Below are 25637 nucleotides of genomic sequence, written 5' to 3'. Positions count from 1 at the left end.
GTGATATTGTGTGGACTGTTATTATTACTGTACACCGGTACCACCCATTGTGACTACAGCCTTGTGAGTCCCGCACACAAACATGATGGAATTCAAGTTCATGTATTGAAAGGCAGGCTATCATACATGCAGTGAGATTCATTGTTCTTGTATATGCTCTCGTATTATATTGTTTATATAGGCTACCCAATACTGACATCAAAATAGATTGTAGTATGCCTCTAGAAATCATATGCAGCAGGTAGAAAATTGACGGGAGATCCATCGCGATTTGGAATAAAATTGAGGAGAACTTTAATCCCTGGGGTATTAATCAAACAACACGGGAAAAGGCAGTCATATTCCAGCGCGGTCTTTATTAGCCGACAACAAAATAGATGCATCTAAAAATCATATAGCCAATCGAACACAACTAATAAAGGCATTCATATTACAGCACGGTTATAATGACACACAACCAACGCCAAACAGTGGTCAACGAACGGTCTTTATTAGTATTTTGAGCTGTCCAGGCAGAATTGCAGCAATGGTCTTAGGGAGCCGTTGATATCTGACATCACCGTTTACGAGTCCGCCTTTTATTAATCCCACAATACGCGATAGTGTCTTCTTGGTTCGACAGCAGTGAACAATCTTCGTGGAGTTTCTCAGGGTTCCGCTCGGGTCCGTCCATTATTTCACATCCCATGGGGGGTGTTTCCTCATTTTCATGACCATATATGGATAATCATGCACGAGCATTGACGGTAGAACAAAGTGGTATTCATCAACACGGAGGACCATAGAGCCTGCGTACGCACGTGTGATGAATGCCGACTTCCCTGTGCGTACGCTAGTTCTACATTCCGTGCTTACGTGTGGAAGTAGGTCAAGTTCTACGTCCACGTTGATGCATGAGGGCCCAGGGCCCTCATTTATCAAGTTTTCTTAGAAAGTATTCTATTTTCGTTCTTAAGCACAGAATTTAGAATGTGTGCACGCACAAAAAAAACGGGATTTATCACACGTGCGTACACAGGTCCTACGCACACCTGTCTTGATAAATATCACCTTGCTCCTAAGCTGGAGCTCGTGCACTGTTTTAAGTATTTGCATACCAGAACCGCCCCGATTAACCATAAACGGTAATGGGCCACCCCCATGAAATGTGGAAAAGTGGACTAAGCCGAGGGAAGCGTGTTGTACATGGTGACGTCGGATATTATATCTATTAACTTCCTAAAAGACCATTGCTGCCTGGACACCGCAAACACTAATAAAGACCATTAACCACTGTTTTGCCTTGCCCGTTGGTGTCATTAATGCATGCTGGAATAAGAATGCCTTTCTTCATTTATTTTTAATATTAATAATTATTATATTACATTAAAAGACAGCTCTGTCTTTTAATACACACATATATTGTACAGTAACGTCAAATAAATACGTACAGTCCCCGCTGAAATAAAGGTTCTGCACGCACGTACCAGCAGTGATCTACAGCATAAAAGATAGCCACTTTATATACTATTCTGGGTAGATAATTCATCTGTATCGCAACAGAGTCACGGATCTGGTCGGGGCAGGTAGCATTATGTCGGGAAAATATTTATGAAATAAACAAATGTGAATTAAATAATTTAAAATTAAGTTTAGCATATTAAATCGTTTTTTTAAGCTTTCTGAGTAGATAATTAATCTGTATCGCAACAGAGTCACGGATCTGGTCGGGGCAGGTAGCATTATGTCGGGAAAATCTTTATGAAATAAACAAATGTGAATTAAAGAATTTAAAACGAAGTTTAGCATATTAAATCGTTTTATAAGCTTATAGCTTTTTTCATGCTGATTTGAGAAGGGTCCAGCTGCAGAGCCGGAGAGCAACCCTCTCAGGGCCAAGATAGCACTTATACTATTTTGAGAGAGACAGCAGAGAGACAGACAGCAGAGAGACAGACAGACAGACCTTATAAATAAATTTGATTTGATTTGATTTGACAGACACTGTTCCACACAGTGTGTGTGTGTGTGTGTGTGTGTGTGTGTGTGTGTGTGTGTGTGTGTGTGTGTGTGTGTGTGTGTGTGTGTGTGTGTGTGTGTGTGTGTGTGTGTGTGTGTGTGTGTGTGTGTGTGTGTGTGTGTGTGTGTGCGTGCGTGCGTGCGTGTGTGTGACGTCTCCTAGTAGAGACTCAGCCCCCCCCCCCCCCCCCCTCTGGACCACCTCCTAGTAGAGACTCCCCCCCCCCCCTGGACCACCTCCTAGTAGAGACTTCTCTAGGAAGAAGACGAAGATGAGGATTAATGACTTGACTTTTCTGGTTACAGCCGTGTACTGCAGTGAAAGGGTTAAGTTTTGCTTGCGGTGGTTGCAATTCCCCCTCCTCATCGCAGCCGGTCGTACAGTCTCTACTAGGAGGTGGTCCAGAGGGGGGGGGGGGAGGGGGGGGGGGGTGAGTCTCTACTAGGAGGTGGTCCAGAGGGGGGGGGGGGAGTCTCTACTAGGAGACTAGTAGTCACACACACACACACACACACACACACACACACACACACACACACACACACACACACACACACTGTGGAACAGTGTCTATCTGTCTGACTGTCTGTCTCTCTGTTGTCTGTCTCTCCGGCTCTGCAGCTGGACCCTTCTCAAATAAGCACGGAAAAGCTTTTAAGCTTATAGCTCCAATTTGGGTCCCAAATTGCGGTACAAATGAAGGAGGTGTCTCGGGTAGTGGACTCTAGTTAATATTATGTTCTCTCTGCAATTAGACTGCCCCTCATTCATTCATTCATCCCTATCTGATGCTATCTCTGAAAACAGTTCCTGCGAGCGCAGTCAGTGCATCCGATAACGCTATATATAAACCATATGCTGCATTCATTCGGAGAGAAAGACCTATTCCACATGCTATTTAGGGTTTGACAATAATTACACTACTATCGCTATTTCACAATGAACTATAATGAATTACGGGGGTCATACAGAACACGTCAGTCAAGCTTATTTCCGCGTTGAAACGAATGCATGCTACTGATGAGAGCTATGCCGTCCGTCTGCAGTCCCCATATTCTACCGCTGGGCCTGTAGGGCTGTAGGGTTTCAGCGTGATTGGACCTATCAATCAATGGATCCCAAACTGTATTAAAATCAGCTCCTACTATTAATGAGTAATCAGGTAGTTTCAGCATAGCTGTAGTGAGTACAGCATAAAATTTAGCGTCATACACATTAGGGGCGTATGCATAAATCAGCTCAATTTTCCGGTTAGAACATTCTATTTTAACAATAGTAATTCGGCCATCAACATCAGACCACACATCTAACAGTTTAATATTCAAATTTCGCTTCGCTATTATGGCTACTCCACGGTTCCTGGTGCTAAAATAAGAAGAACTTGTGTTATGGTAAAATGTATTTGCCAGTCTTGCGTTATCCGCCAATAAAAGGTGTGTTTCACTCAGTAAAGCAAGGTCCACTTCCTTCCTCTTTAGCCACGTTAGTACTAGGGATGTCCCTATCATGTTTTTTTGCTCCCGATCCGATCCCGATCATGTGATTTTGAGTATCTACCGATACCGATATTTCCCGATCCGATCAAAAAAAATAAAAAAACATTTTAATATATATATATTTTTTTTTACTTTATATTTTTTTATTCAACAAACATGACCATGTTCACTTCTTAAACTCATACTGAGGCCTTAGTTTTGGTTTTAAATTGCATATCATCATTCATTTATTTATTGTCACACAGAGCAGAAGAATTTTGCCAAAACAAACCAATAGTATCCAGCTGCAGAACGGCAGACCAGCCACACTCTCAGACCCAAACGCATTTCCTTTGATTTAATTATACATCAAATTATTTATGAAGTTAACTTTTCACCTGGATAACGTCAACATTCAGGGTGAATGTAATGTGAGAAATTGGGATTAAAATTTTTTTTATTTGGGTCTGAGAGTGTGGCTGGTCTGCCGTTCTGCAGCTGGATACTATTGGTTTGTTTTGGTAAAATTCTTCTGCTCTGTGTGACAATAAATAAATGAATGATGATATGCAATTTAAAACCAAAACTAAGGCCTCAGTATGAGTTTAAGACGTGAACATGGTCATGTTTGTTGAATGAAAAAAGAATGGCAGTTTTTTTTCGTTCTTTTTGCCGATCCCGATCTTCGGAGAATCACGTGATCAGCCCCGATCCCGATCACGTGATCGGATCGGGACATCCCTAGTTAGTACACTTGTGCGTTTATGCGGCATATTGAGACCCCCTGTATTCCAGATCAATATGTTCAAATTAGCCATAGTCTAAAAAGGCTGCAGTATGACTGAATGTAATCCGCTTGGAGTAGAACACCATAATAGATATATATCCACTTGTTAAGGTCCCATTGAGTTCCAAGCGTGAGCGTGAAAATAAAAATAAAACAGAGCGAGTCAGGTTGTGCTTGTTTAGGTCTCAAAGAAAATAAATAGTATAGAAATAATAAATGCACATATACATATATATATACACACACACACTCACACACGATGGTAATGTACGTAGTACCAAAATAGGGTAGATCCACACAAACGCATGTATCCACCAACAACTATATCCTGAGTGGTAGAACAGGATAAATTAAATAGTGAGTGAGCACATACACATACATACACACACCCATACAAACATACACACATATATATACATATACACACACATACCTGTAAGAGAGTATTAATATGGCAAGTGAAATTATATTTGGCCATTTCGGCCCATATTTAACTAAACATTGTGTGCCCTCTCCCTCCTATAATTTTTTTTTTAAATAATAATAATCATAATAGTAATAATAATAATAATAATAATAATAATAATAATAATAATAATACAAATAATAATAATAAAGAAATAATAAATGCACATATATACATATATATATACACACATACACACACACACACGGTTTTGAAGTCACGGTTCGGTATTATTTTCGGTGCAGTGGGGGGGGGGGGGGGGGGGTACAACAAAAATGGCTTTTCATTTATCTATTTATTTAACTGTATTAAACAATATAAAACGAATTGGCCATAATTTACTGAGCAAACTAATGCTTACTGCTGTAACCTACTAATAACACTTAAGTAAATCTGAAGATTATTATATTAGCAGATGCCTTGGAGGATAAGTCGTGGACAACTGTAGCGTGTGCTTGTTTATATATAGCCCCTTTCATGACTGTGATGCTTGAATACAGGGGCAGCCAGGGCTTGCATCACAGTCACGAAAGGGGCTAGTTTATACAGAGCTGGTGGTATGACTTGCTGGCTGAAATACGGACGAGAGGGAACTAGGTAGCGGGGCTATATTACTTTTAACGTGCTTAAACCCAGTGTTCTCGACAACGGAGTATGGTCGCAGATCTGCTGCTATAAAAACACCTATGGCGTTTGTTATTGCTTTGGCCCAGTCTGAATTAATAGCGAGATGCTGCTTGAATGACACGGGGAGCTGGGTTTGCACTAGGATCTGTTTCTTCCGTGTACCAGGGATATTCACATTTGGGTGATGCCGTTTCAAATGCGTGATAAAGTTCGCAATAAAGTTGAACAATGATATGGCTCTGGCTTGTCAGTTAGTATTGACTCGCCATACTAAGGCTAATATGCTATGCTGAATTACAGCTCTCGTTCAGCGTGGCTGCGCGCTGCATTGGATGAACAAACAACATCCGGTTAGTTGTGCACGTTATATTAGGGCCGGGGGGATTTAAGTTCCGCAAAAAAAGGTTCCGTACCGTTGCAATCGTTCGGTGCACAGCGCGTACTGTACCGGAGGACCACATTGAGGCGGTACAGTACGTATCCGCATACCGTTACACCCCTAATATACACACATATATATGTAAGAGGGTATTAATATGGGAGGTGAAATTATATTTGGCCATCTCTGCCCATTTTTAACAAAACATTCTGCGCCCTCTCCCTCCTCTTAGCCTCCATCACTGCTGAATAGTCGAGATGCCGAGAGCATTTGGTCGCATAGATACGACGTCATCAGTCTGTCCCAGAGATATAATATAAAACAGTCCGCTCCGGATCCGAGTTTGCAGCGAGCAGTGGCTATTGCAAACTAATGTCTATATAAAGACCATAACACAATCCCAATATACACAAACACATTCATTGTAACAACCTCTGTTAACTGTCGTCATAATAATAATGTATATCTTGACTGGCTTCGGCAGGTAGTAGGGTTAGCTGTGCTATTGCTATAGCAGGCTAACAAGGTTAGCCGATACCTTCACCTTGTTTGCCCGAGTCCCTCGTTTGCAGATGCCTGGTTATGTAATCATTCGCCTCGATTTCTGCTCCCCTTTTGGAGATGTGATTTTCAACGTCCCCGGGAACAGCAGACCAAACCTGATATTCTGGCAGCTACGTAGCAACTCTCTAGCTTCCTTGAAGGCCACCCGTTTTTTCCTTACTGCGACTGTGTAATGTGGGAAGATGTGTTTATTGTTGTGGCGGAGGGGTCGCTGAGTCGATGCCTTCCTCAGGATATCCATCTTCTCCTGGAAGTAGTGGAGTTTGATCACAATCTGTTGCGGGGGTTCCCCATCCTTTGGCTTGGGTTGCAGACTCCTGTGCGCTCGGTCAATTGTTGGGGTGTAGTCCAGGTTGAGTGATTCTTGGAGTAGCTTAGCCACCGTTTCTTCCATACGCGCACCTCCAAAACGTTCATCTACTCCAATTATCCGACAATTGTCTCTGCGTTGTATGGACTCAAGGTAATTTGCTTTGGCCGTCAGTTGTTTGATATCAGATTTTATCGATTTCATCTCCGTTTCTAGCTCGGTGACTCTATCGGAGTAGTAATTAGCTCCCTCTTCCAAGCCTTGTATAGCTGTAGCCTGTAGCTTGATATCTTGGTTAGCTTGATCTATAGCCTCGTGTTGTTCCGAACGCACAGTGTTCGTCGTAGTTCGTCGGAGAGGTCTACCATCTTAGCGTACAGTTCTGTGGATATTATAGCCACAGTGCTTTCTATCTTTGACATCACGCATTGCTCCGAGTCTTTGATGGCTTGCATGATGGAGGTGAAATGCATATCTGGCGCATCCATTTTGGGCGTCCCAGCCCCAACAGTGCTCGAGGCTTTCGGGATTGATGTAGGCCTGATTTTGCTAGCAGTCTGAGGGTCGATTATCGTTTAAGTTTAACAGAATATTCGCGAAAAAACTGTTTTCCTTGTGTTGTTGAGTAGTTATAATCTATTTAAGCAAGTTCTAATATTCGTCTAAAGGCTGAAATTTAATAAAAAATTATTGTTTTCGTGCAGAGCTCAAATCGGACATGTGTTACATGTTGCTGCTCAACTCTCCATCTCCAACATTTTAAATATATTAATTCTGATTCTGTTTTTGTCCTATCCACTATCCTGTGACTATAAAAGAGTAGTAAATGAGCACCTTTTTTATTCTTCACAACGTCACAAACACGATGCAGCTGCTTGTATTTGCATTTCAATTCAAAACGTTTCCAGAGGGGGAGGGGAGATCAAACCCTGCGGCCTGATGATTATGCAGCGTGAATGTTCACAAAGTAAACTGGAATGGCTGACAAAGTACAGTAAAGGTGCTTTGCCTCTAAACCTCAAAAAGACATTGGGCCTCATTCAACAATACTCTCTTATTATTTTTCTTATATTCTTGCTTACCTGTCTGTTAAGTGAACAATAAGAAAAGCCACAGCCACATTAATCAAGCCGTTCTTAAGGTCCAAATCTGTGCTTACCCAAGTGTCTTGCATGATGAATCCCACTCATTCTTAAACTGAAATGCGCGTTCACGCTCAATTAATTTGCATACAGACACGCCCGCCATCGCCTTATAAGGCAAATGAGGCGTGTGTAAAACAGCCGTGGTTAGGCATCTGATCTCTTCAACAGGAAGTGATTTGCGACTGATCTCAAAATGACACGACTCGCGACTGAATCCATTTCAGAAGCAGTTTATAAAGTTTATAAAGTCGTATTTGGAGGCAATTGACGAATGGTTTGCTTTCAACCCATGCACTCTTTCCTCTCTCACCTTTTTATATATATTTTTTTATTTTATCTATAAAACTGTATTATATTGTTTGTTTTATAAAGTGTCTTTGAGCATTAGGAAAAGCGCTATAAAAATCTGATCTATTATTATTATTATGAATTGTAGGCTTTTTTAAATGTTTCTCATCTGGTTAAGAGTTTCTTATCTGGGTAAGAGTGCTCTCGACCACTCTTAGAATTTGATCTTGCCTGAGAGAAAAGCAACAATAAGAAAACATTGCTGAATCCCAGGTAAGAACAAAATAAGAGGAAATGCTAATTAAGAACAAAATCTGTTCTTATATCGCTTCATGAATGAGGCCCATTGATTGAGAAACTTAAAGTACAATATAATGTTTTTAACAGGGATGGATGTGTCTGTGTAATTTTTGCACCAATAAACTGTAATAAATACGACAAAATATGATATTGGTTGAGGGACAATAACAGACGGCTGTTAAATGTGTTGCACGGGCCGAACATTCATTTGGGAGAAATAAATAATAGTAATAATAATGGCATAATGAATCTTTCATGTGCCAAATTATCTCAATGGGGTTCAAATGATTACCGTAGATACAGTTTACAATGTATCCCAAGAACTAAGTATCACTTCAGTAGGTTAGATGCCAAACTTATTTTCGTTGTATTTCGCTTGTGCTGCATGATGGCAATACATTTTAATCTAATGTAATCTAATTTAGATTTAGATTTTTATATTTGTATCAATATATAAACAATTACGTTTTGCATTTATAGTCCTGACTCAATGAGGCATCGTGAGCATTACACACTCACACTGCAAACTCAATAAATAAGAACTAAACCGATCGCCGTTGATATAGCTACTGTATAGTGGAATATACTGTATTAATATGCCATATACTGTCTTCTTCTCTATGATATTATTTATTGTTGGTTTATAGTCCTATTGCTAGAACTAAATAAATGCGTGGAGAAACGGCTTAGTGAGGCACTGAGGCAGCCTCAGCGCACAAGCACACACACACATACTGTATACGTGCTAAATTAATCGTTCCAGCAAAGTAGGGTTCTATTATTCGAATGAATTGTTTTATTAGGTATTATAGTAGTAAGTCCTACTGTGGAACATGACATATTAGCATGACATCTCATTTAGTAATGTTAATACTGAACGACTGCGCAATTGGCTCTTGACAAGCTTCCATTTACTTAGGTATGTATCTTTTTACATAATATATCCTATCAGGCATACCAGATATACTAGATATGTATACGGTAAATATACACACAATATATTCTACCAGACATACTTGTCATGACTGAACTAGTGGAACCCAATGTGCAAACACAGAGACAGCAGACAGGACAACCCAAAAAATTTACTTTATTGTATAATTGTCCAAGCAGTGGTTGGTAAAGCCACAGGGATACTCGTACTGTCCAGGGGCTAAGAGAAGGAGCAGGGTAGTCAGACAAGTGAGAAGTCGTATACGGAATCAAGTAGTTCGGGGTTTGAGCAAGGAGCGGGGTAGTCAGCCAGGCGGGGGGTCATACACAGGATCTGTTCCTCAGACGGTCCGGTGTTTAGGCAAGGCGTGGGGTTGTCTGACAGGCGGTGGGTCATACACGGTAGCGAGTTCCTCATACGGTCCGGGGTGTAGGCAAGGAGAGTCATCAGGCAGGCAGAGGTCAGGCAAGGGATCCAGGAGTAGAGACAGCACGGGGAGCCACATGAGGGACTGGGAAAAGGAGAGACAGAACCGGTAAGACACGAGACAAGGAATACGGAAATACGACTAACTAAGAATGAGCAAAGAACTATGACTGACTGGGTAATACTAAGCGACGATCTGGCAGCATGATGACATACAGATGAATCTTTTCAGAATCAGGTCCCTTCTGCCACTCCTATGTCACTCTGATGTCACTTTAGAACTAGCACTAGGTGTTAATTTTCTGCAGTAAACAAAGCGAGGGTACTTAACTTAAGTGCTTAAGTTACATTTCTGCAGTAAACAAAGCGAGGGTACTTAACTTAAGTGCTTCCCCAGGGAGGGGGTCGGGGGCTACTGCCCTCAGACCCCCAAGATCATTTTTATATGGGCAGTCTGACTTGGGCTACTGTACCATATATTAGTGTTGCGCCAGGTTTAAGTAGGTGCAGCAATCAGCACACAGATGTCCATCAGCTGCTCCCAGAGCTTCCCCACACCTGACTCCATGTCTGTAATTAGAGGTATAATAGAGAGAGATTAGACAGGCAGGCATATGGTGTGACAATACTGGAATGTTCATGAGGTAAATATACACACAATATATACTACCAGACATATTAGAATGTTTATTATTATTGGGGTTATATGCAGTGTAATAGCACTGTGTGTTATAGTCCCAGAAAGGCTCGAGTCTGGGAGAGGTATGGACAGTGAGCGTCGCTGTCCGAGACGGGGAGCGGACAGTGTGAACAATGGGCAGATGATGCACTCTGTGGTGATATTTCTCCTGAACAGTATGCTGTCGTTGCATTTATTGTTGATGTTACAATTGTTATCTGTTTAGGTTGTTCTCTGATTTAGTTTGTTGTCCTAGCATGTTCCTTTGTTCCTGTTGTGTTTGATTCTTGTTTAGTTCTAGGGTCTGTCTTCCCCAGCTGTCTCCCATTATTAATTAGTGTCAGTATATATTGCTTGTTGGTTGGTTGTATTCTTGTGGCGTCATTGTCCCAGCGTTGTTCCCCATGTTGTGTCTGTGTACCCTGGGCCCCGTTCCTCGTACCTGGATAACTGAGTTAGCCGGATAACTTTAACTGGATAACTGAGTTAGCCGGACTTTCCGGTTCCCCGTACGTGGATTTTCCAAATCACCATGACAACAGATCCAAAAGTTTGAGCCTGGTCGAAAGCAGAGTTCAAGTTCAAGTTAGCCTGAACCATCGCCACGCCCCCGCAAAAAAGTGACAGCCCGTTTCCTGAAATTATTCCCACAGTCTACGATCTGCATTATACCATTCTGAATTACGTTTTTGTGCTCCATTCTTCCAGAGGGGGCTTTTGAAATGTAAAATAGACCCAAAATGCTGATACTAAATTCACTTTGTCCTAAATAATGCACGTTATATATACCGTGGCGCTCGCTCGGTGCGATGTACACATTATGACGTGGTTATTTTAATTGTAACTGGGATTAAGATGTCTGATGAGATGCGCTGTTTGACGGATTTGAGAAATTGAATGAGCCGTTGACGTCACATTAATGAATGAGGATAAAGAAATAAATACTTCATTCAAAATAAAGAATATTCTAAACACGGGTCTCTCGTTCATTAATGTATAAACAATGAATTTATCCCATCTGGTCCAGTGGCGCAGCGGTAGTGCTCAAGCCTGCCAACCCAGCGACCGGTGTTCAAAACCCGGTGTTTCCAATATAATTTTTTTGAATATAATATTAATGATTATACGCCAAAGTAGCCTGGTTTTAAGTTAAAATATTATAAATCTACATGCATTGAGGATGTCATTCTTTATATAGCTCTCAACGTGCACCAAATTGAATTATTCCTATATTGCAAAAAGAAGGAAAAGACTAGGGTCTCGAACCCCGGTCGTCTGCGTGAAAGTCAAAAGAACAACCCGTTAGACCACATTGGAGATAAGTTAAAGATCGACTATACATCAATCAATGGGTAAGAGAGCCGTATCGAAATTCTGTATAACAGTTTAACTAATTATTTTCGCTAGCAAGATCTCATTTGATTATTCAATCCAGCAGGCAAGTTTAAAGAAATATAATCTGATTGATTGAGGTAATGAGGGACTTAGAATTAGCCTATAGATAACGCATTTAACTTGTCGGCGAGGCGATTGAGCCGTATTGCAATCTGTCAATAAAGTCTTAAATCAATTAATCAATCAATGCCGTTAGAGAATCAGGATCTCTGCCATCGATACGTGCTGGCTTTTCACCTAAAGCGGCCGCGCGCACTTAGCCTGAGTCTCAAGTCTGAATCGAGTTAACGAGACTGAATCCACCTTCGAGGAACAGGAAAATCCCGGCTTCGAACATCGGGTTAACTGAATCTGGATAATGACATCTTGATCGACTTAGTTGAACCAGGTACGAGAAACAGGGCCCTGGTGTCCTGTTGAGTGAGTTTGTTCCTGTTTGATGCTCTTTGTTTTTTCGTATACAGTCCGTGTTTTCTCCAGCGCCAGCCCGGCTGTGCCTTTGCCTTTTGTTTTGTATGTTTTGGTTATTATCTGAATTGCTCCGGTGTTCTTCTATTAAAGAAAGACACACGTCGTTGAGTAGAGCAACCACCGTCTCCGTAATCTTCCTTGTCTGCATATTGAGTTCTCATCACCTTCCCTCATCACCCCAATTCGTAACACAGGTGTACATAGGTATATAGCAGGATTGTAAAATGTGTAAAAGGATTGTATGCAGGTATATTCAGGCAGATATATATATAAGCGGTAAATATAAATATATAAATGTCTATATACAGTATATACAGCACTATTGTACTACTCTGTCTATCAGTTATATTGGTAGACGGTAGGTAGTTAAGATTATCATGATTACTATGAGTACATTAAAGTGCAGTGGTAGACAGTGAAAGCAGTAGGTAGGTATAAATTGAGTATAGGCAACAGAGTTCAAAGTCGACAATTTGGGTACCAGAGCCTAGGTTGTATCAATGGAGTCAGAGTTTAGAGTTAACCTCTTAAGCCTGAGTGGTCCGGTACCGGACCGACAATGACATCAAGTTCAAGTAAAAAAATTTCCACTTTTCTGCCCGCTTTAAGAGGTTAATATACTGTAGTATTATATTAGTCATTATATACTGTAGTAGTACATTAGTCTCATTATTTTATAGTAGTATATTAGTCTTAATATACTGTAGTAGTATATTAGCCATAATATGGTATAATAGTATATTAGCCATAATATGTTATAATAGTATATTAGCTGTAGTAGTATATTAGCCTTAATATACTGTAGTAGTACATTCGTTGTAATATTCCATATTAGTATATTGCTGTACAGTATAATAACTTGTTCTTCATTCACCCCCCCCCCCCCCTCTCCCCTGTGATTTTCTCCAATCACCATCCAGATTGAGACGATAGGCGATGCCTACTGTGTGGCAGCAGGGCTTCATAAGAAGATTGACGGCCATGCTAAACCAATAGCACACATGGCACTGAAGATGATGGAGCTGTCAGAGGAAGTCCTCACACCTGATAGAAGACCTATCAAGGTGAGCTCCCATTGGTCCAGAAGATGATGATGAGGGTGATGATGATGATGATGATGATGATGATGATGATGATGATGATGATGATGATGATGATGATGATGATGATGATGATGATGATGATGATGTTTGAACAAAGAAAAACATTTCAAACAATGTAAGCATCTTGCAGACAGTTTTTCATACAGGTCAAATACAATGGCAATAGGAAAAGTGTCTGTGTTATCCCCAAAAGTAGGCGCAGCCACACAAAGATCCAAAGTACCCAGATGTGCCGGTCTGATGTATGTGTGTCTCAGAGACAGATATTAATGTTTTCATGTACACATCACAGTGTCCAAATTCAGCCACAATTTTTCCAGGATTCTATCACATTTTCACAACAATAATGAATATAACTTACCCTTAGGGTTGGGCACCGAGAACCGGTTCTAATAGGAACCGGTTCCTAACTTCCGGTTCTGGAACTGTTAAGAAGATGTTTGAATTTCGATTCTAAATTTCTTTAATTTTTTTATTACTTTGTTAACCTCTTCCTCCCGTGCAGTCCGTCTGCGGACCGCAAATGACATCATGTCATAAATCAATATCCCCAGAATGTTCTACAAAAGTATAGTTTTTTTTGTCAAACGAATTCAAGTATAAACATCATAACCATGTCACAACAGCATTTATAATGTATATTATCATCAATACGTTAGTTTAGGAATAGGTTAAAGTCTTATTAGATCGATTTAAAATTGTGATGAAACAAAGAAGAATATGAATTATGATTTTTCTTTGCATCTTTGACAGTGAATAACACCATGCTAAAAATGATCAGACATGAATAACTGCCACTGATCTCGTTCAGTACCTTCTTGAGATCACGTGTAAAAAGAATCTAAGGAAATGAATAAAGGGAAGATGATTAAACAGAAGGTTTTGTAGATACAGTACTGAATTCTCCCATCCGGACCAATGCAATTTGAAATATTATTATAGAATATCTAGAATAGCAGGCTTATAAATGACCTTATTATAGCCAATTCGCACATTTATGGACTGTGCCAAATCTTATATTTCAAATGCCCGAGTTCAATTTGGATTTAGTATCACCAGGCGTGCATAAGAACAGATAATGAAATCTACTGTATGTACAGTATATATAATTTTTTGGCCAGGGTGGTACCATTTTTAAACTAATTTCAAATCGAATTGTTGCTACATGCTAAGAATAGGGAAGAGAAACTAACTGTGCTTCAATATATACCAATAACGTTACGTTTTGTGGTTTATTATTAGTAATTAGCTTGAAACCCCATAGAGGCCTTTGGGGAGTGTCGTTCGGAAAAATTTCAATGCTCATCGAAAGCTTTCGGTGTCCTCTTCAAAATGGCCGCAAAAAACTACAATTCCCAACGTTAAAATTTTCCAAAATGGTCGACTTTCGTGAACTAAACAACACCAAAACGAAAACGAAAATCTATCTAATAACACTTTAACCTATTGGTAAACTAACGTATTGATGATAATATACATTATAACTGCTGTTGTGACATGGTTATGATGTTTATACTTGAATACGTTTGAAAAATGAAACAATACTTTTGTCAAACAGTCTGGAGAGTTTGATTTATGACGTGATGTCATTTTGGGACCGGTACAGGTCTCGTCGGGCTTAAGAGGTTAAGAGGCCCTAACTGCTCCCGATGAGCAGATTGGCACCTTGCATGATTGCCTCTGCCGTCGGTGTGTGAATGTGTGAGTGAACAAATTGTAAAGCGCTTTTGATAAAAGCTCTATATAAATGCATAATAAATAATACATTTATAGCTTTTTCTGGAACGCCCTTCCCAACCATATCCGTCATACTCTTTCATTGTTCAAACAAGCCCTCAAAACCCAAATTTTTACCCTTGCTTTCAACCCATGAACTTTTTGACCCCAACAACATGAACAACACATTTTCTTTCTCTACTTAAACTGTAATGTATTGTATTATTTTGTTTTGTTAAAGCGTCTTTGAGCATTTGGAAAAGCGCTATATAAATCCGATGTATTATTATTATTATTATTTACCATTTACCATTTATATTAATGTCTACATGTAAGTGTGTCTCAGAGGGATATATTCATGTCTACATGTATTTGTATCTCAGAGAGAGATATTAATGTCTACATGTATGTGTGTCTCAGAGAGAGATATTAATGTCTACATGTACAGTATGTGTGTCTCGGAGAGATATATTCATATCTACATATAGTTGTGTCTCAGAAAGAGAAATTCATGTCTACATGTATGTGTGTCTCAGAGAGAGATATTAATGTCTACATGTATGTGTGTCTCAGAGGGAGATATTAATGTCTACATGTATGTGTGTCTCAGAGAGATATATTAATGTCTACATGTATGTGTGTCTCAGAGGCAGATATTACTGTGTACGTGTATCTGTGTCTCAGAGAGAGATATATTTTTTTTTTGAACTTTCTTTTATTTTGTGTCATATTGAACATCACATTGCATTAATCATACAGTATAATATACTTGATTCACATAGTCAATGACATTTGTTACTCAGGCTCTTCCCTCTTATTCAATTTGTTTAAGGTATTCAGCGTAATCAAAATAAGCTGTATAATCCGAGTACGCCTCTTAAACAACCCAGTGGGGAGGGATTTTTACAATATTTTTTTTTATGATTTTTTGTAGGATAAGAAACGAAAAAATAAATAGAAAAATAAATTTAGCAAAAGGAAAAAAATATATACTTTAACAGAAAAAAAAGAACAACAAAAAAAGAAAAGAAAAAAAAGAGAGAGAGGGCGTCAGGCTCATGCTAATGTATCTCCAGGTACAAGGTTACAAGTGACCATCTCTGCATAAACATATCTTTTTTCAGTTGCAATTGTGCAGTCATTTCTTCCATTGTATACATCTGTCTCAGTCTCTTGGTCCATTGTTTGATTGTCGGTGGTTGATTTTGTAGCCATGCCATAGTTATCATTTTCCTTGCTATTAACAGTATCACTCTCAAGATATATAACGTATCTCCATAGTATGTGCCTTTCGGTATACATCCCAAGATATAGTACGATGGATTCAGAGGTAAGTCAAGATCTAGAATGGTTTTAATCTCATTTTTGATATTCATCCAAAATGTCTGCACCCTTGGACAGTCCCAGAAAATATGTGTATGATCTCCGATCATTCCACATCCTCTCCAACATAGTGGTGAGGACCCACCAGCAAATCCGGAGAGAACTTGAGGAGTCCTAAAGTACCTGACCTTGACCTTCCAGTCAAACTCCTTCCACATTGGGCTATTTGTGATTTTATGATTGCTTGAATGGCTGTCCTCCCATTCTTCATTTTCTATGATCACATTAGCTTCCAACTCCCATTTTTCTTTAATATAGGTGGTGTCTCCTGGATCGTCTAGTTGTAACATGTTGTAAATATTGGATATCTGCTTTCTTTCCATCAAGTTTTTTTCTATTGTGTTTATAAAGTACCGCTCCACATTTGTTGGTGGTCTCTTAATTGCTTCCCACTCACTGTGAGTCATTACATAGTGTCTTATTTGAAAGTATCTAAACATGTCTTTCGAAGGTAGATCAAAACATTGCTGTAGCTGTGCAAACGATTTAAAACAGTCTCCTTCCATTAATTGATTGATAGTAACCAGGCCCAAATCCGCCCATTTTTTAAAACCCCCATCCTCCATAGCTGGCCGGAATTCTGTATTGTCTGCTATTGGCATGGCCCTAGATATTGATCGTGGACCTCCCCCCTTTTTCCTTACACTTTCCCATACCTTTAATGTATTTGTAATCCATTTGTTACCAATCTTAATTTTTTTCCAGTATGCTTTCCCCAGGAATATTATGGATCTGAGAGGGGTCTTTGGAATTGAGTTTTGCTCAATCTGTACCCATCCTGAGTCTAGGTCCTTTTGTATCCAATGCACAAGTATGCGTAATTGAGCTGCCCAGTAGTAGTTTCTTAGGTTTGGTAGACCAAGACCACCCTTGTTCTTTGGCAAACATAGTGTTTTAAGCCTTACTCTAGGTTTTTTCCTCTGCCAGATAAATTTGGATAGGAGTTTATCTAACCTTTTAAAGGTAGTGGCAGGTATTGGTATAGGTAGAGACTGGAAGAGAAAAATAAGTCTAGGTAGCACATTCATTCGAATTGATTCTATTCTTCCCACTAGGGAGAGAGGTAAAATGTCCCATCTGGCCATGTCTGATTTGATTTGTACAATCAACTTTTCGTAGTTTGCTTGATATAACTGATTGCTGCTGGGAGTCAAAATGATTCCTAAATACCTGAATCCGTCTCTAGCCCAATGGAAGGGTGCTATACTATTCAGATGTATTGGCCATGTTCCCACTATCATCATGGCTTCTGATTTGGTCTCATTTATCTTATAACCCGACAGTTCGCCGTAATTTCTTAAATCCATCATTATGTTTGGAATTGATTCTAAAGGGTTTTTGATATAAAGTAAAATGTCATCAGCAAATAGCGAGATCTTGTGTGTAATGCCTTTTTGGTCATCTATTCCCTGTATCTGAGGGTTTGATCTAATCATCTCCGCTAGTGGCTCTATGCCAATCGCGAATAGTAATGGAGACAAAACGTCTCCTTGGCGTGTCCCTCTCTGTATGTCAAAGAAGTGAGAGCAGTGACCATTCACCCTTACTCTAGACTTAGGATTTTTATATAAACATTTTATCCATTCTATAAATGTGTTATTGAATCCCATACCTTTCAATGTTAGTTCAAGGTACAGCCAATCAACTCTATCAAATGCCTTCTCGGCATCTAAGCCGAGAAGCATTGATGGTTCTTTTCGAAATCCAGCCACTGTTTGCAGATTTAAAGTTCTTCTGATGTTGTTAGCACCCTGTCGACCAGTGATAAAGCCAGTCTGGTCTGGGTGTATCAGTTTTGTTATATGTTTCTGTATTCTTTTTTTAAGTATAGATGTCAATATCTTGAAATCGTTGCAAAGGAGACTTATGGGCCTATAGGAACTACATCTTGTGGGGTCTTTACCTTCTTTATGTATTACCGAGACAATAGCTTCTGACCAGCTTCCTGGTGGATCTCTCTCAGATAGGGCATAGTTATAAACTACACTTAATACTGGTGTTAATTGTTCAGTGAAATGTTTATAAAATTCATTTGAAAACCCATCTGTACCTGGTGATTTATTGTTCTTAAGCATCTGAATAGTTTCCCCTATCTCCTTCTCCGTAATAGGGGAGGTTAGCTCATCCGCCTCATCTGGGGATAGTTTAGAAAGTTTAAGGTTATCTAAGAAGTTGTTGATTTTTTCTTTCTTGTTTTCCAATTGCTGTGCTTTGTAGAGGTCGGTATAGTAATCTGCAAATGCATTAGCAATTTCTTGCGTTTGCATTACTTCCATGTGTGTGCTGGGGTGTTTAATCTTTGGAACTATCCGACTTGACTGTATTTTGTGGAGCTGGAATGACAGTAGCTTGCTTGCCCTATTTCCCATCTCATAGTAATTCCTACCAGCAAATCTAAGGGCTCCTTCCGCTTTGTATGTCAACAGGTCATCTAGTTTTTGTTTGCAGGTTAGTAGAGCTTTTAAATCTTCTTCATCTCTGTTCAGTTTATGTTTCCTTTCTAGTATTTTTAACTCATTTTCTAGGTTCTGCTGTTTTTCATTTCGCTGTTTCTTTAGTGCACTTGAAATTGAGATAATTTTACCTCTCATTACAGCCTTTGCCGCGTCCCATAAAATTGATGGTGAGACATCCCCCTTATTGTTGAGATCAAAATAACTCTTCAGTTCTTCACTTATCCTCTCCCGTGTGTGAGAGTCAGACAGCATGGATACATTGAGCCTCCAATATTTAAAGATTTTATTGGTACTGAGGTTAAGTTGAAGAGTTAGAGGTCCATGATCTGAGATGGTCGCTGGTTCAATGATACATGATTCAACTTTGTCAATATCTTGCTTGGAAATACAGAAGTAATCTATCCGAGAGTAGCTACCATGGACCCCAGACCTAAAGGTAAAGTCTTTCTGCCTAGGATGGTGGAAACGCCATGCATCTATAAGTCCAAATTCTTTTATCATTGCATTCAGTGATCTAGATTTTTTTGAAATGGGTCCACAATCTACAGGCAGTTTGTCTACTTTTGGATTTAGTACACAGTTGAAATCACCGGCCATAAGGATAATTCCTTTGGCATTACCAGCCAAAAGTGAGGCTATACCTTTAAAGAAATTGGGGCAGTCTTCATTTGGTGCATATATATTTAGAAAGGTTATGATTGATCCTCCTATTGACCCCAGGACCATAACATATCTGCCCTGGTCATCTGCAATTTCCTTTTCTTTGGTGAAGTATACTGATTTGTTAAATAGAATAGCCACTCCTCTCTTTTTCCCTGTTTGACAGGACGCACTATACACCTGGCCCACCCATTCTCTCTTCAGTTTCTGGTGTTCGTTCATTGATAAGTGCGTTTCTTGAATGAATGCTATAGAGCACTGCATTTTCTTAAGTTGTCCAAAAAGTTTTTTCCTCTTTATTGGGTTGTTAAGACCATTTATATTGTAACTAATACATTTAAGGCTTGTCATAATGTCATTGTATTTCGTATGTACAACATAGATCTATCTTCCATAGTATATGAGCTTGAGGCATTTGTCAAAGAGTATACAACATAAAAAACAAAACAAAATGGTCCCCTATTCACTTGTAAGGGAAAACCTAGGGCTTCCAATTTTCCAGTAAGCTGTCTTACATAAATCACAAATGAAATAATCTCCCGATGTTCTAGAGAGGTGTAGCTTTCTCTCTCAGGGAGCATATTGCACTAAGTGCAGAGAAGTTAACCACGAACGTATAGGGTTAACCTTTGCCTGGTAACACAGGCTAAGTGTGATCCGTCTATGGCTCAGTCTCTGGCCTCAGAACCACATATAAATTAAAGTAGATTTAATATATTTAAATGTTCCCAACAGGTAATTAATACTCAGGGTAAATGATAATCATATTAGTCAGCAGCATGTCCATTATTTCTTGTGTTTTACACTTATTGTAAACATTTCGTTAGTTTACTATATCTAACTGGTTTACTCATCTTTATCGTCCATGAATGATCTTAGGTCTGCGGCAGATAGTGACGTCATGGCTCCTTTCGTTCGCTGCTCACGCCCTCTTCTTTGTGTTCGCCACCTGTCCCTGTCCCTTGTCAGTTCTCTTTGTAGTTTCTCTCTTTCGTCGATTTGGACATGAATTCCCAGTTCTTTCAGTGTGGGAATTGCATCTACCAGAGAGTCAAACACCTTCGTTCCCGATTCTGTTGTCATCCTGAGTCGTGCCGGGTATGGGCAATTAGCGCGTATCCCTTTTTCCTTCAGCTGTTTGATGACGTGACGCACCTGACCCCTCTTCTTTTGCAGGTCTGGGGAGTAATCGTGATCAAAATAGATCCTTTTCCCTTGAAATGTGACGGTTTGTCCCCATGCGAGCTGTAGAACCTGTTCTTTGATATTGAAATCTAGAAAGCGCACAATGATAGAGCGCGGGGGTGCGCTAGACTCTCTCGGTTTGGCCATCAGTGATCTGTGCGCTCTTTCTATCTTAATCTCAGACTCAAGTTCAGGTGTTATTTTCAGGGATGTTGTCAATAGCTGCTTCACAAACTCTTTAGTATCCTTGTCCTCGCTACCTTCAGGGACTTGGTAGATCCGGATATTGTTGCGTCTGAGTCTATTTTGCAAGTCTTCACAGGTTGCTGTAATTTCTGCATCTCTTCTTACAAGGTATTTGAGCGCCCTCTGGTGTCTCATTCCACTATCATCCAGTTTCGTGATTTCTTTTTCAATTACCGTAATTCTACCTTCTGTTTTGTCAATCCATTCAGTTACTTGCGACATAGATGTTTCAAGTTTGCTCACTGAAGACTGGGTGGCATTGTGTGCTTCTTTATTCTCTCTCCTTAGATCTTTTAATTCTTTTAGAATCGCGGATTCCTCTCTCTCTGTTTCCTCGTCAGTGTCGGAAGAGCTGGTTTGACAAGCCTGTTCATCTGTGACATCTTTCTCATTTCCAGAGTCGGTTTTGGTATTTCTTTTAGCACTTCGTTTCTTCGGGCTCATCTTTAGACTTCTTACCGTTTCACTCGTTAAATGTTGCTGACAATATCTGTTTGTTGGGTCGTTTATCTCGGGGGTTCTGAGGAGCTCGAGATTCAAGCTGCTACCCGGACATCACACAACCGGTCTTGGAGAGATATATTAATGTCTGCATGTACTGTATGTTTGTCTCAGAGATATATATATTATTGTCTGCATGTACAGTATGTTTGTCTCAGAGAGATATTCATATCTACATATATTTGTGTCTCAGAAAGATACATTTATGTCTACATGTATTTGTGTCTCAGAGAGAGATATTCATGTCTACATGAACCAAGTCTGCCTTCTACCACCTCAAAAACATCTCCCGTCTCCAACCCTCACTCTCAGACTCTGTGGCTGAGACCCTGATCCACTCATTCATCACCTCCCGGTTGGACTACTGTAACGGAGTCCTGTCCGGGGTACCCAGCAAAGCCCTGGACAGGCTCCAGTATGTTCAGAACTCAGCTGCCAGGGTTCTCACTCACACCAAGCCCTGGCAGCACATCACCCCCACCCTCATCCACCTCCACTGGCTCCCAGTCAAGTTCCGCATCACCTTCAAACTCCTGCTCCGTGCACCTACAAGTCCCTCCATGCCCTGGCCCCCCGATACCTGTCTGATCTCCTCCACCAGCACACTCCATCCCGGAACCTACGATCCTCTGATCTAGGTCTCCTCTCCATCCCTCGCACCAGGTTACATACTTTCGGGGACAGAGTCTTCAGAATGGTGTCCCCTACTCTCTGGAACTCTCTCCCCTCTGAAATCTGCAACGCCCCAACCCTGGACACCTTCAAAACTGCTCTAAAAACACACCTCTTCACCAAGGCTTTTCCCCATCAGTTTAGATTAGATTAGGTCCATTATCCATTATCCCTTACCTTCCCTCATCCCCCCCCCCTATTTCCCTAGCCCTATTTTTTGTCCTGATTGTGAAGCGACCTTGGGTTCTATGAAAGGCGCTATATAAATTTGATCTATTATTATTATTATTACATGTATGTGTTTCTCAGAGTGAGATATTAATTTCTACATGTATGAGTGTCTCAGAGGGAGATATTAATGTCTACATGTATGTGTGTCTTGGAGAGATGTATTAATGTCTTATGTCTACATGTACTGTATAAGTGTACATGTAGATTGTACTTCATGGTTTTAGCTCAATGTAGATTGTACATTGTACTACTACGATGTCCCTCTCTGTTTCTCTGGATAGTCCTTCTCTCTGTCTGTCTGTCTGTCTGTCTGTCTGTCTGTCTGTCTGTCTGTCTGTCTGTCTGTCTGTCTGTCTGTCTGTCTGTCTGTCTGTCTGTCTGTCTGTCTGTCTGTCTGTCTGTCTGTCTGTCTGTCTGTCTGTCTGTCTGTCTGTCTGTCTGTCTGTCTGTCTGTCTGTCTGTCTGTCTGTCTGTCTGTCTGTCTGTCTGTCTGTCTGTATGTCTGTCTGTCTGTCTGTCTGTCTGTCTGTCTGTCTGTCTGTCTGTCTGTCTGTCTGTCTGTCTCTATCTCTCTCTCTGTCTCTCTCTGTCTCTATCACTGTCTCTTTCTCTGTCTCTCCCTCTCTCTCATTGTCTCACTTTGTCTCTCACATTATCTCTCCTTCTTTCTATCTCTCTCTGTCTAGCCCCTTCTCTGTATCCCCTCCCCCTCTTATACTGTGGTTGCCATGGAAATATTGCAGTGTGCTGGCACGTTCCCGGTGGTGTTAGTTACCTTGACAACCAGATGCTCAAGTGGATTGTTAGAAGAACTCCGCTGGAATCCACAGGCAGTAGTGTGTGTGTGTGTGTGTGTGTGTGTGTGTGTGTGTGTGTGTGTGTGTGTGTGTGTGTGTGTGTGTGTGTGTGTGTGTGTGTGTGTGTGTGTGTGTGTGTGTGTGTGTGTGTGTGTGTGTGTGTGTGTGTGTGTGTGTGTGTGTGTGTGTGTGTGTGTGTGTGTGTGTGTGTGTGTGTGTGTGTGTGTGTGTGTGTGTGTGTGTGTGTGTGTGTGTGTGTGTGTGTGTGTGTGTGTGTGTGTGTGTGTGTGTGTGTGTGTGTGTGTGTGTGTGTGTGTGTGTGTGTGTGTGTGTGTGTGTGTGTGTGTGTGTGTGTGTGTGTGTGTGTGTGTGTGTGTGTGTGTGTGTGTGTGTGTGTGTGTGTGTGTGTGTGTGTGTGTGTGTGTGCGTGCGTGCGTGCGTGCGTGCGTGCGTGCGTGCGTGCGTGCGTGCGTGCGTGCGTGCGTGCGTGCGTGCGTGCGTGCGTGCGTGCGTGCGTGCGTGCGTGCGTGCGTGCGTGCGTGCGTGCGTGCGTGCGTGCGTGCGTGCGTGCGTGCGTGCGTGCGTGCGTGCGTGCGTGCGTGCGTGCGTGCGTGCGTGCGTGCGTGCGTGCGTGCGTGCGTGCGTGCGTGCGTGCGTGCGTGCGTGCGTGCGTGCGTGCGTGCGTGCGTGCGTGCGTGCGTGCGTGCGTGCGTGCGTGCGTGCGTGCGTGCGTGCGTGCGTGCGTGTGTGTGTGTATTAGGGATGAGCCCTGAGTGTGAATATGAATTGTGGAAAGCGTGGACAATGCAATGTTCATAGATGTTTTTTGACTGTGATGACCCCTCCACTCCATCATGTGTCCCTGTATCCTTCAGCCCCTCCTCCCACATCACAGAATTTTTTGTAAATAAACATGTTAGTCATTGCTTGTACATCCATCTGGTTTCCCAGGGTTGTGACAGATAGGGGCTCATCCTGTTCTTGCTGCTGTGACGCTGTGGGTCAGTTGTGGCCTGACCGGCTGTGAAAAATCTTTGTGAATCTGGTTGTTTGGGAGACATTGACAAGTCTTCTATCCAAATACTGATACAGATTATTTTGTTGGTTGAACAGATACAGATACAGATAAGGATGTCTCTGTACACTCCTAGTGTGTGTATGTGCAGGGCCGCCTCAGGGGGTGTGCGAGCAGTGCGGTCGCACAGGGCCTCGCGGGAAGGGGGGCCTCGAAGAAAAAAAAAAATAATAATATTAATTTTTTTTATTATTTTTTTTTATTTTTTTTTATTTTTTTTTTGCGAGGCCCCCCTTCCCGCGAGGCCCTTTTTCATCACAGACCTAAAATCTAGTTTTGCTTATATGCTTATATATTTCACATTAGACACGTTTGTAGAATGACTTGTTCCTGGGTCTGCACCTGGGTCACTATTGGAGCTCTGGTGCTCTGCAGCAGGCATTGGTTTCAATGAGGGGAGGGGTTACAGGTAAGGTAGCGTCTGACTATTCCGCGCGTGCAGCATTGGAGTTTATGCCAGCCAAGGTGAAGAGGACATCGTTCGGCAGATGGACTGAAGATGAAAGTTGTTGCATGTTAGACAGTTCAGTCAGGCTAGCCATCCCGGCTAAAGACAGGGACAGCTAGTTAGCTTTAGCTACGTTATAATATTGAGTGCTAACGTGTGGTTCAGTCGGGATAGCCATGATGATGTCGGCTAGTAGCTAGCTTAGCTAACGGCTAACTAGCGTTAGCTAACCTATCCAGGGGAGCGAGGCGAGGCGAGTGGATGTCTTTTCAAAAGAAGGAGAAGAGAACTTGTGAGCAGATAAATCTGTTAGGCAGCAATACGCCGAAAGGTGTCCAGTCTGCCGGAAAGTACTCGAAGAAGAAGAAGAAGAAGAAATTACACCGTGGGCCAAGTCTCCTTCCAACTTTACCATTGGCGCCGGCCGCGCCGCATTCATTGATACTGCGTTATGGTGAGTCAACCTATGATTATATACCCGCCGTGGACCTGTCCTGACCTATCTATCTTTCTCTCTCTCTGGAGCCAAACTGGTCGACTAGCTAATATATAGTACTACTAGTAGCTAACTGTGTGTGCCTGGTGAGAGCACCTGGCTGTATGTAGACAGTAGCCGCATAGCTTGTTAGCTGTTAGCTAACGCAGAAGCAAGCTATGCGGCTACTACATGCAGCCAGGTGCCTGATTGAGCTAACTGTTAGCCAGTTAGCTGTTTAGCGTCAGCTGGGAACGTTCGTTTGATGCTATCAGTTAGCCTTGAGAATAGCAGGCCCTGGCACTCTGACTACGACATCATCTTTGACAGAAGATGTAGTCGGGCCTGCACCATGACAAGGCTCTGGCCATAGCTTTGTCCCGACAGCGAGAGGCCTTTCGTCAACGTGGAGACCTGTGTTGTGGCCTTTCGCCCTGCGTTCCT

General features: G+C 41.3%; 1 protein-coding gene across 1 annotated transcript in view; it reads left to right on the top strand.

Annotated features, from left to right (window-relative positions):
* gucy1a2 (guanylate cyclase 1, soluble, alpha 2) overlaps window positions 1-25637 on the top strand; it is a gene marked incomplete at both ends in the record, with an annotated part of 345259 nt that overhangs the window by 293734 nt on the left and 25888 nt on the right. The window contains 1 exon segment of the mRNA XM_084335849.1: window positions 13166-13309. Within this exon segment, the coding sequence (XP_084191975.1) occupies window positions 13166-13309 (144 nt within the window).

This window comes from Notolepis coatsorum (genome assembly GCF_963971535.1).
Source record: "Notolepis coatsorum genome assembly, chromosome: 1".
Taxonomy (NCBI): Eukaryota; Metazoa; Chordata; class Actinopteri; order Aulopiformes; family Paralepididae; genus Notolepis; species Notolepis coatsorum.
The sequence above is the reverse complement of the archived record's forward strand: the minus strand, read 5'-3'. Positions and strand labels throughout refer to the sequence as shown.